The 12696-nt window shown below is 36.9% G+C and overlaps 1 protein-coding gene across 1 annotated transcript; it reads left to right on the top strand.

Moving 5' to 3' along the window:
- The first annotated feature begins 9617 nt into the window (after positions 1–9617).
- Positions 9618–10391, top strand: LOC140816067 (glutathione S-transferase T3-like). Its single transcript, XM_073175133.1, has one exon. The coding sequence runs from the start codon at positions 9618–9620 to the stop codon at positions 10389–10391; it is 774 nt and encodes a 257-aa protein (XP_073031234.1).
- Positions 10392–12696: the final 2305 nt, after the last annotated feature.

Genomic DNA, 12696 nt, shown 5'->3' with positions numbered 1-12696 from the left:
CTCATCCTTCTCATTGGAATTTTTACCCTCAAGTTCTCTTCCACTTCTCAAAGTTACAGCTTTGCATTGCTCCTTTGGATTCACTTCAGTGTTACTTGGGAATTGACCTTTATTTTGATCTTTCAATGCATTAGCCAACTGACCAATCTGTGTCTCCAATGATTTCATTGTGGCTCCCATATTTCCCATGTGAGTTTCCATGCCATCAAGACGAGATTCAGTCCTAGCCATCCTTTTACTCGATTCAACAACAAATGTTCCAACAAGATCCTCAAGTGAAGGTTTTCCTTCCCCCTTTGATGCATTGAACCCCGGTGGAGGATTCAACACATTCTTATTATTAGCATATGAAAAATTTTCGTGATTTCTCAAACCAGGATGATAAGTGTTAGGGGGAGGGTTACCTCGATATCCTCCATAACCACCAAAATTCCTATTGTTGATATAATGAGCCTCATCGGGAATATGTGGTTCTTCAGTAACAACAGATGCATTTTCAACCTCTGATGTACTAGCTTTATTCATTGCTGCAATTTGAGTTGTCAAAGCTGAAACTTGAGCGGTGAGTGATGTAATAGGATCTATGGCATAAATTCCAGCTTGCTTCTTTACTCCTGACCTTTCAGACGGCCACTGATAACTGTTAATGGTCATCTGTTCAAGCAAATCATATGCTTGATCGGGTGATTTGGCAAATATCGTGCCACCAGCTGCTGCATCAACAGTGCATCTTGTTTGTCCATTCAAACCATTATTAAACAATTCAATCTGTACCCAATCTTCAAAACCATGGTTTGGACATCTCCTCAACAACTCCTTATACCGTTCACATGCTTCATATAATTGCTCAAAATCAGTCTGCCTAAAAGTACTTATCTCAATTTTCAACTGTGCAGACTTCGCAGGTGGGAAATATTTTGCAAGAAACTTGGTTGCTAAATCCTGCCAGGTAGTGATACTCCCCAAAGGAAGCGATTGGAGCCATCCTCTTGCTTGGTCCCTAAGAGAAAAAGGAAACAAACACAATCGAATTATATCATCAGAAACATCATTTATTTTTACCGTGTCAGTAATTTCAAAGAATGTTCTGAGATGTAAATGAGGATCTGCAGTAGCGGCTCCTCCAAACTGATTCTGTTGAACCATGTTTATCAATGCAGGCTTGAGCTCAAAGTTGTTTGCATTAATAGTTCCTCGTGCTATACCCCAATAATGAGCATTCAATACCGGCCTAAAATGATCTCTGATGGGTATTGCAGGGGGTGGATTTTCATTGTCTCTATTTTCAGCCATTGCTCGAATCTCTTCTCTTCTTGCCTTTATTAATCTTCTTGCGGTTCTTTCGATTTCAGGATCAAAGATAAGCAAGTCAGGATTTTGCGATCTTCGCATGCACTGTCAAACAAATACAATAAACAAATCAATGTTCAATGTAATACAATAAAAGCAGCTCTAAATTAAAATCTAGACTAATTGGTAACAATACTAATATAAATTCAAATTTGACACTCCCCGCCAACGGCGCCAAAAACTTGTTGCGTGTTTTCTTGATTGCTCGCAAGCGCACGACGTCAAGTTATAATAAAATGTAATTTCGAGTACAAGTATCGATCCCACGAGGAATGTATTTCTAAATTTATATTAATGCTTGTAATTAAAATAGTCTCGACTTTATTTAGAATATTCAATTAACAGATTTGTTCACTTAAATAACTAGATTGAAAATAAATTTAATTGTAGTACCAAACAAAGTTGAACAATGATGGAAATAAAGATCTAGTGGTCCAATTTCACGCAACTATCCACCATGTGCTATTTTGTGTAGCTATATTATAAATGTCCTTCTTATTCATTAGCCAAGAATTCTATAATTATCTACTCCGTCTCCCGAGTGCTAAGTAGATACTAATTATCTAACAAAAGATTGTAACGTCCCCATCAACAATCTATAATTAAATAACACAATAAGCACTAACTTCTTTTTATGGCTTCAATAGAAATAGATGTCCTCCCGAACTATATAAATACCATTGATGTATTTTTCCCTTTCTTGTTTATAAATTCCCTTTTCCAAGTGATAATTTATAAACATAAGAATCATTCAAGATATGGCCAATAAATTGAAAGCATTAAGATTGGAAAAACACAAATGAACAATAAGAAAACTTATATAGCATAAATCATAAATCCCAACACATGGTTTCTATTTTTGTTCCATCATTCCTCTAGAAATAAAAATTAGTTCATAATAAAAATAACACAACAATACATGAATCTTAAACAAAACATATCAAATAAGAGTAAAAATAAAGAAAGAAGAACTTAGAACAAGAGTTTTGGAGTGTAATGAAATTTCTGTCCAAAATTGTGCAAGAACTTTCCCAAGATCTTCAATCTCTTCTTTGTAGCCTCCACCCTTTTCCTTTGCTCCTCTATGACCTACATGATGAATAATAGAGGCCTTTTATAGTCCTAGACAAATCTTATACGCAAAACATCAAAGTCAGCAACTCCCATGCGCAGCACACCAAAGTTTCAGAATTTCCGGACTCTGTCTGTGCATGACCGCGGGTGCGGTGTAAGTAGGACCACGGGTGCGGTCGTGCTTCGCAACAAAAATCATTCTTCAAACATGTGAGACAGCGGGTGCGGTGCTAGGAGGGACCGCGGGTGCGGTGCTGCTTCGGCAGAAAAATCCTTTGCACCTTCTAATTCATCACTATACTACTCCAAATTCTCATTTCTAAGCTTCCAAACTACAATAACAAAAACAACAACAAATCAAATAAAACCTGCTCAAGAATCACAAAATTCCAAGTTAAAAACAAGTAATAAAACTACAATAAATTGCAGTTATCACATTACACAGTCACAACCGAGGCCAGGAGGAAGCCAGACAGTTAGCCAGCCTCTGAGACAGCAGGCCAGGGTATTTGCATTGACGGAAGAACAGGCACAAGAAGAACCAGATGATGTTGTTGCATGTAACTTTATTTTTTGTGGTTATCCTGCTTATGTATTGATTTATATAGTGCATCTCCTACTTTTATATCTGAGAAATTTACATTGATACATGCTTTGCATTTTGAGTCCTTATCTGTTGTAGTATTTGTATCTTCTCCTTTGGGGAAAGGTTTGATATCAGTAAATTCTGTTAAACATTGTATGCTACAGTATGACGGGCATGAGATTGAGTTAGACTGTATTGTACTTGGATTGTCTGATTTTGATTGCATTATTGGTATCGATATGCTGACCAAGTACATAGCTACCGTATATTGTTTTCAGAAGATTGTAAGTTTCAGATCTGAAATGGCTGATGAGTGGAAATTCTACGGTAAGGGTTCTAGATCTAGAAATCCTTTGACATATGCATTATCTATGACTCGATTATTACAGAAAGGAGTGGAGGGATTCCTTGTGTATTCAGTAGATGTATTGAAATCGAGCCCATCATTGGCATATTTGCCAGTAGTATGTGATTTTGCTGATGTTTTTCCAGATGAGATTCCGGGATTGCCTCCAGTTCGAGAGATAGATTTCAGCATTGAATTGGTACCAAGTACAGTTCCTATATCGAAAACTCTGTACATAATGGCACAAATTGAATTGAAAGATCATTTGGAAGATTTACTGGCCAAGGGTTACATCAGACCGAGTGTCTCTCCTTGGGGTGCTCCAGTATTGTTTGTCCAAAATAAGGACGGTTCAGTGAGACTTGCATTGATTACCGGCAACTGAACAAGGTTACGGTATAGAACAAATATCATTTGCCTCGTATCGATGATTTATTTGATCAGTTGCAGGGTTCTTCTGTGTATTCCAAGATCAATCTGAGATATGGATATCATCAGCTAAGAGCCAGAGATTCTGATATCTCGAAGACAGCTTTCAGAATCAGGTATGGCCATTATGAGTTTATAGTCATGCCGTTTGATTTAACGAATGCTCCACCTGTATTTATGGGTTTGATGAACTGCATATTTCAGATATATCTTGATGATTTTGTGATTATCTTCATAGATGATATTCTAATATATTCGAATATGAATGATCATGCTGAACATTTGAGAATTGTATTGAGAATTTTGAGGACTGAGAAATTGTATGCCAAACTTTCGATATGTGAATATTTGCTGAGGCAGGTTGTATATTTGGGTTACATTATATATGGAGATGGGATTTCTATCGATCCTAGCAAAGTTGAGGCTGTGATTAGTTGGCCGAGACCGACATCTATGCCAGAGATACGCAGGTTTATGGGTTTAGCAGGATATTATCGACGATTCAACAAAGATTGTTCCAGTATTGCTAAACCGATTACTCAGCTGATTCAGAAGAATGCACCGTTTGTTTGGTCAGAAGAGTGTGAATCCAGTTTCATGGAGTTGAAGAAAATATTGACCAGTGCTCCGGTGTTGACTATTCCGTCAGGTACTGGTGATTTTATCGTTTATTGTGATGCTTCTCACAGAGGATTGGGTTGTGTTTTGATGCAACGGGGACATGTGATTGCTTATGCCTCGAGACAATTGAAGCCACATGAAACTCGCTACCCAATTCATGATCTTGAATTGGCGACCATTATATTTTCTTTGAAGATATGGCGACTACCTATAGGATGAGAAATTTGAGATTTATTCTGATCACAAGAGTCTGAAATACCTATTTTCACAGTATTAACTGAATATGAGACAAAGAAAATGGCTTGATTCATTGAAAGACTTTGATTGCATAATCAAGTACTATCCTGGAAAGTCGAATGCAGTAGCTGATGCACTGAGTCGAAAGGTATGTTCTCTATCCTTATCGACTATTGGTGCTTCAAATTTGATTGAAGATTTCTGCTTGTCTGGATTAGTATTTGAAACAGATTGTAAACCATTGAGACTCTATGCCATTAAAGTTGAACCAGAGCTGATTTTGAGAATTAAAGAAGCTCAGAAAGTCAATCAGAATGTTCAGAACTCGATTTTGATGGTCAGAGCAGGGCATCAATCCGAGTATCAGGTTCGTGACAATGTATTATACGTGAATAACCGTATTGTTGTGCCAGATGTTTCAGATTTGAAATGATAGATATTGTCAGAAGCGCACAGTAGTCGATACAGTATTCATCCTGGTGGCAGAAAGATGTATCATGATTTGAAAAGACAATTTTGGTGGAAACAAATGAAATCAGATATTGCCGAATTTTTATCCAAGTGTCTGAATTGCCAACAGGTGAAAGCTGAAAGAAAGAAACCAGAAGGTCTGTTGCATAGCTTATCTATTCCTGAATGGAAATGAGATCACATTTCCATGGATTTTGTGACGAAGCTACGACGTTCCTTCCGAGGTTGTGATGCGATTTGGGTCGTGATTGACCTATTTACCAAATCAGTATGTTTTATTCCATACAAGATGACGTATAGTTATGACCATATGGCAGAGATTTATGTCAGAGAAGTGGTCAGATTGCACGAAGTGCCGAAGTTGATTGTATCAGACCGTGATCCTCGGTTTTCTTTGTACTTTTGGCACAGTTTGCAGCAAGCTCTAGGTACGAAGTCACATAGTACCGCATATCATCCTCAGACAGACGGACAGTCAGATCGGACTATCCAGATATTAGAGGATATTCTTAGAGTTATAGTGCTAGATTTTTGCACTAGTTGACAAGATTCTTTGCCACTTTGTGAATTTTCTTACAACAACTATCAGACGAGTATAGAGATGGCACCGTTTGAAGTGTTGTATGGCAAGAAGTGCAGATCTCCTCTGTATTTGGACGATATTTCTGAGGTACCTGAGATTGGACCTGATATGATTAGAGATATGACAGATAAAGTGAAGCTGATTCAGAAGAGAATAAAGACAGCTCAAGACAGACAAGCTAAATATGCCAATATTTGTCGTCGACCTCTAGTATTTGAAGCAGGAGACACAGTATTTTTGAAAATTTCTCCTTTCAGAGGCATTGTCAGATTTGGCAAGAAAGGAAAGTTGTCTCCACGATATATTGGTCCTTATGAGACCATACCGCCTTCTCTCTGGAATACATAATGTCTTTCATGTATCTTTATTGCGGAAATATCTTCCTGATGCTTCACATAATCTTCATCTAGACGAAGCCGAACTTGACGGGACACTTAGTTATTTTGAAAGGCCGATTCAGATTCTCGATCATAAAGAAAAACAACTAAGAACGAAAACTATTCCGCTTGTGAAAGTTCAGTGAGTCGTCATGGAATCGAAGAAGCTACCTGGGAAACTGAATCAGATATGTGACAAAAATTCCCAGAATTATTTTATTGATGTGAGTTTTCTATTCAGCTTCTGTTATACATTTCTTATTTGATATGATTTGATAGCCTGTGAATTCGGGGACGAAATCATATCTTAGGGGGGGAGAAATGTAATGCCCGAGATTTTTAATGTGTTAATCTAAGATTATTGATTCAAGAATTGTTGCGATTAAAAAGATGATTCTAAGGCATGAATTGAGTTGGCATGTGATATTGATATGTGCGAGGGCAGAACACCTCACGCATATGCGCGAGAATAGGCGCGCATATGCGCGAGACAAGCAGAGAACCTCGCGCATATGAGCGGAGACAGTGCGCGCATATCCTCGCGCATATGCGCGGAGACAGGGCGCGCATATGCGCGGGCATGGCAGAGGACCTCGAGCATATGCGCGAGTACTTGAAGTGTGATGCGCCGAGGGAGGTCGCGCATATGCACGAGACGTGCTGCTTAAAGAAAGATGCCAAATGGCTTAGGCATGCATGATATATATATATATATATATATATATATATATATATATATATATATATATATATATATATCAAGCCTTCAATTTCCCTTCAAACCTTCAAAGAAAATCGAGAGGTTCCAGGGAGAAGCTTCAAGTTTTCTTAAGGTTGGAAATTGATTTTGATGAAAGATCTAACCGTTAGAATTTCGATCTGAGTTTGATTATGTGCTCCTCTCGAAAAAATTTCAAGAATATGTGAGTTTTCTTATGATTCAGCATGGTTTGAAAATATGATATTGAAGGAATCATATATGATTGATATATGGTGTTATTAAGATATTAGACATCGTATAATCGAAACCAGATTGAAGAACAGATACCGTATGAAATTATTATGATTTTTCAGATTTGATTTCATTGAGATTATACATATTTGGTATCAGATTGTGTTTATTGATTGATTATGAGTTGTTGATATTGGCCGTCTGTTATTTATATCGCCGGTGTTCGATATTGTGATGTTATGCCGTCGAAACAGAATTAGATTGAGTTTTGATTATATCTGGTATTGCTTGGGGTATATGTTGAGATTGTGTTCAGTCGCTAATTAAAATCTCCCCAAGAATTCCAGTGCGCCATGAATGTATTTTTCAGCATTTGCAAGCTGCCAAAAAAACTAGTCATGAAATGCCGGACTTGGAGCAACATCAAACTGGTTTTAATTGTTTAAAGAGGCAAGACTCCAATTTCTTTTGAATTATTTCAATCACAAACTTGTCTATTTTTACCCTCCTAGTTATATTATTTATACTATCTTATGCTCTTCAAAGTTGTTATGAGAATCAGAAGCATTATCAATCTCCACAATGACTCATCCTAGTGCATTTTGGCATAAGTTGAAGTGATACTATTAAAACACGGTCAGTTTGTATCTGGAAATTCTTATATGAATCTACCGAGACGAGGAAACCTGAAATAAACCACACAACCGACAAAAAAATTGCCAGTGATATGAACATATCAGGGGAAACCAGTAGCACCAGCAAATTTCCATACACCAACACTGGACCGCAAGCAACAATGATTCATACCCTTTATCTAACTTTGTTTCTGAAATAAATCTCAAGTTTAAACACAGGTTTATAATAATGTGCCAAAATATGGTCCCCTATACTCATCATACAAAAGTGGGAAGATCCACACACAAAATAGTTCGGGCCATTACAAAAAAAACACAACCACAAAGTTCATGTACCGCATAGCATGTGAGCTTAAGGATTTAGTAGTCGATTAATTAAGCTTATCTTTCCTTCAAGATTAAGCCGCAAGAACAAAGCAAGTTTGTTGGGGTTATCCACTTGTAGCTCAGCAACACGCACTATGTTGTCTGAAGTTAATTCCCGGATGGTTCCTAATGTGGCCAACACACTATCCCTAGCATCTTCAATTTTCGAATCAGATGACATTTCTTTTACGAGGTTTGACATTGTATCCTTTGTGATGTCAGCTAAATTATTGATTGCAGCAACAATTTGGTTGTCAACTACGTCTAATTTCTTGCGTTTCTTTGACCCACTACAACAAAAATGGCTTTTCGCAGTGCGCAAATTCACTTTCCGCGGCGCACATTGCACGCTGCGAAATTGGAAGATGTTGAAAGTTCAAGATTATCCGCAGCGTACATGTGAACGTTGTTAATACTTTTATCAATGGCGTGCAAATGTACGCCGTTGATACAACTATCCGCAGCGTGCAATGTATGCCGTTAATATTCAAAAAAACCTAAATATTAACGACGGTTTTTGAAAACACCATCGCTACCTAAATTAGCGACGGTTTACTATCTGTCGCTAATTGAACGACGGTATTTAAGTTTAGCGACGGTTCTACAGCCATCTCTAAAGTTTGCGTAAAAATAAAAAAAAAATTCACTTTTATAATTTAATAAATTTTAAAAAAAACTACAATACAACTATGATAAATTGACTGATTATCTTAATTAATACTTAAAAAATTAACAAAAATCGAAACAAAAAATTATACTTAAATCGAAATTAAAATGGTATAAGGGCACCCACATTGGTGGGTTAATGGGTGTTAATAACACCCATTAATGTTCAAGCACCAATGTGGGTGCATGTGTTAATAATCTTGGCTGAAATGGCAGCCAAGAAATTCATCAGAATGAACGGCATTATTTCGAAATTTGCGACGGTTTTTCGTAAACCGTCGCAAACTGAAAAGCGACGGTTTTAAAAAAACGTCGCTATTTGCGACGGTTTTTCAAAAACCGTCGCTAATTATCACCAACGGCTATTTTCAAAATTAAATACTACATATGCTATTTACTAAAATTTATTCACTATATATACTAATCAATTTCTACAAATTCATTCCACAACATTTATCAATTTCATCATTTCTTTGTTGAAGCATATCTTTAAGCCAAATGGGTGACAATAGTCAGAACTCACAAAATCGACCTCAATTTGTTTCTTCTACACAATATCCACCACAATTTCCAAATTGGCCGTTTGTTTCAAATTTCCAAGGTTATGAAAATCCTTCGAATCATCCAAATTACACCTCCCGAGCTCCGTATCCACCGCCTACACCTGAATATTGGCAAAGTATAGGCAACCCAGATTTCATGCCGCCTTATTTTTATGGATTATATAATCCACAATTTACCAATATGCCAATCGAAAACGAACCGCCAACTCCTACGTTTGTCCCAGAGACTCAGTTGTCCGACCGTGAAACGCGAGTTGATCTCGAAAATGTGCAAAATGCTGATGTAGATGTTGAGGATACGTAGAAGCGAATAATATGGAAAAAGGAGGAAGACGAGCTACTAGCGATATCGTATGTCACAATGAGTGATGACCCAGTCATCGGCAATGATCAGAAGGGGAATGATTTTTGGAGACGTGTTGCGGACTACTACAATGACAATCGTCCCGCTGGTTCATCTCGGAGAGCTTTAAACGTGATTCGATCTCATTGGCACAATACCGTCCAAAAAAAGGTAAATCGCTTCAACGCAAATTATAATAGTGTTTACAATACTTATCGAAGCGGCCATAGTGATGAAGACATATTGCGGTTTGCATATGAAAAATATCGTGATGAAAATAATGGAGTTGCATTTAATCTGGAGCATGTGTGGAGAATCATGAAAACACGTCCACTGTTCGCTCCACAGTCCGATGATCACTTGGTTGGTACAAAGAAAGTGAGAATCACAGAGTCGGGGGCTAGCAACACCTCATCGAACAAAGATGCGAGTATTGATTTAGATATAAATGAAGAAGAGATTCGTCCAATTGGTCAAAAAGCCGCAAAAAGAAAAGGTAAAAACAAAGCAAAATCATCGATGAAGGATTTGACAACAAGATACGACAGTATGTTCGAAAGTTTTAATCAGTATACAGATATAAAGAAGAACGAATTTGAATGGAAACAAAAAGAACTTGCAATAGAGGAGATGAAAGCAAAAGCAGCTTTGAACAAATCTGAAGCTAAAAAGAGCAAATATTTGCTTAAGGAATACGAAATCCTTTCGAAAGACACTTCACAAATGACGCCGGAGCAGCTTATAGTTCATGAACATCTGTGTGACCAAATTAGAGAGAAATGGAATATGTAATTTTCGATTGATGTAATTCTCTTTTCAATTATCGTAATTCGTTTTCAATGTATTTTGTGTTTTTTTAAAAAAAATTGTGTTATATATTATTTTAAATAAAAGAGTCCAACATTTTTTTCATTTCTTAATAATATTTTAATGAATATTGGAATTAAGTTAATTTTAAAATAATAATACTATTTATTTTAGTAATATTTGTTGTAAAATAAAAAAAAATGAGTAAGTGGACAGTGGGACCCATAAATAATGAAAGTTGATATTAAATGAATGTGGGTGTGTGTTAATAATGAGAAAGTGTTAATGTAATAAATATGTGGCTCGTGGACCCCATAATTTTGATGAGATGGAGAGTTATTAACATGGATTAATTCGAACGGATGCGGATGCCGTAAGACAGAGAAATTTTAATTTTTTTGAAGTGGCGTGAAGGGAGGTGAAACGGAAATCGGTATTTATAGACAATTTACGATTATTAGCGACAGTTATCCATAAATCTGTCGCTATTAGCGACGGATTTAATATAACCGTCGCTAAGTTACGGCTATTAGCGACACCTTAATAAAAACGGTCGCGAAAAGCAACGGTGTATCTTAAATCCAAATCGGCGACGGTTTGCACAATTTTAAATTAGCGACGGTTTTATTAAACCGTCGCGAATTTAAAAATTCGCTCATTTTCGGCAGCGTGTTTATAATGCACGCCGTGAATGCATATAGGAGTAACAGCGCACATTATTGCACGCTGCAGATAGTATATTCGCACCATTTTCCGCAGCGTGCTTTTTAATGTACGCCGTGAATGCATAGGGTATTAACAGCAAAAATTATTGCACGCTGCGGAAAATATATCATATTACTTTCCGCAGCGTGCTTTTAATGCGCGCCGTTGATGTATATGTTATTAATAGCGCGCATTAAAAGCACGCTGCGGAAAGTATATAATATTTACAGCACACATAAATATATGTTTCGGATATTAATTTCCACAGCGTTTTTTAAATGCACGCCGTTATTGCTGTCAAGTGCCACTATATTAACAGCGCACATATAGGTGTACGCCGTTAAAATTACTTTTCGCAGCGTGCTTTTAAAGCACGCTGTTGATGACTTGCTGCGGAAAGTCATTTTTCTTGTAGTGACCTCACCTTTGAAACTCCTGTTGGGTTTGAGGGAAGAGTCTGAGCTACAGACATTGATTCACCATCTCCTTCAAGTGGGTGGTAAAATTCGTCCATGCCAAATTCCATGTCAATGGGTTCATGCTCAGTCATATTTAAGACATCATGAACAACCGCTGAAAAAGTCTCCACTCGATCACCTGTTGCCCTATCATAGCCAAAGATTTCGCACCAATCTTTTTAGTGTGGCCACCGCTTGTAACGCATAACTCGAACATTATTGTCCACCTGAAATATCTTCATTTTAATAGAGTAAACATTTTAAATATGAAATTTAAACATTTGCCTTAAATTTATTACCTTCGCTATCGCATCACATGCCTCATTTCTAGCGTCAATGATGTTCTTTGTGTCATTCCAACCAATCCCACTTTTTGATAGCATTGATGTCAAACATCCTTAATGTTTCTTCCAGACGTGTATTTTGGAAATTATGTGGGGATGGCCACGTAAATCTGAATCTTTGAAAGCATTCCTCTATGTAGATTCCAATAACGGTAAATAGCCATTACGGAATCCGTTCTTCGTTTTATATCATTTTCTTATTATATCTTTCAACGCTATAATTAGAACCTCTTCCTCAGGGCCTGTCCAACTACGCCGCAACTTTTCTGTTTTTTTTTCCTTTGGAAGTGACACTTGTGCTATCCATGGATTCGAACGTGTTTGCTATGTTAACCTGTTAAACAGTAATATGAAAAGTTAGAATGAGATATGCTACATTAAATTGCAAAAGGGATAAACACATTCGAGAACATATTTTAAAATACAACACTTAATCCAATACATAATTCACAAAACAATTATTCTGTCAAACATCAGTAGTACGTAGCTACCAAAGAAAATCAAGTTTGCAATCCAAATACAATAACATAAAACACTTGTCCTAGTTGTGATACATCAACATTGCAAAGTTATCTCTCCACATATCTCATACATCGGAGGAATTGAAATCCTCAATAAAGTAAGTCTCATTCTGTGGAGTTGGGCTTAATGTCTCTTCTTCAATCTCATCAACAAGATTATCCAGCATTTGAGATCGGATGAAGTTGTGTAACAAAATGCAAGTCATTATGATTATGTTCTGAGTTTTTAGTAGGTAGAAAGAAGGACTTCGCAAAATAGCCC

The sequence above is a fragment of the Primulina eburnea genome, chromosome 16, assembly GCF_022965805.1.
Source record: "Primulina eburnea isolate SZY01 chromosome 16, ASM2296580v1, whole genome shotgun sequence".
Taxonomy (NCBI): Eukaryota; Viridiplantae; Streptophyta; class Magnoliopsida; order Lamiales; family Gesneriaceae; genus Primulina; species Primulina eburnea.
The sequence above is the reverse complement of the archived record's forward strand: the minus strand, read 5'-3'. Positions and strand labels throughout refer to the sequence as shown.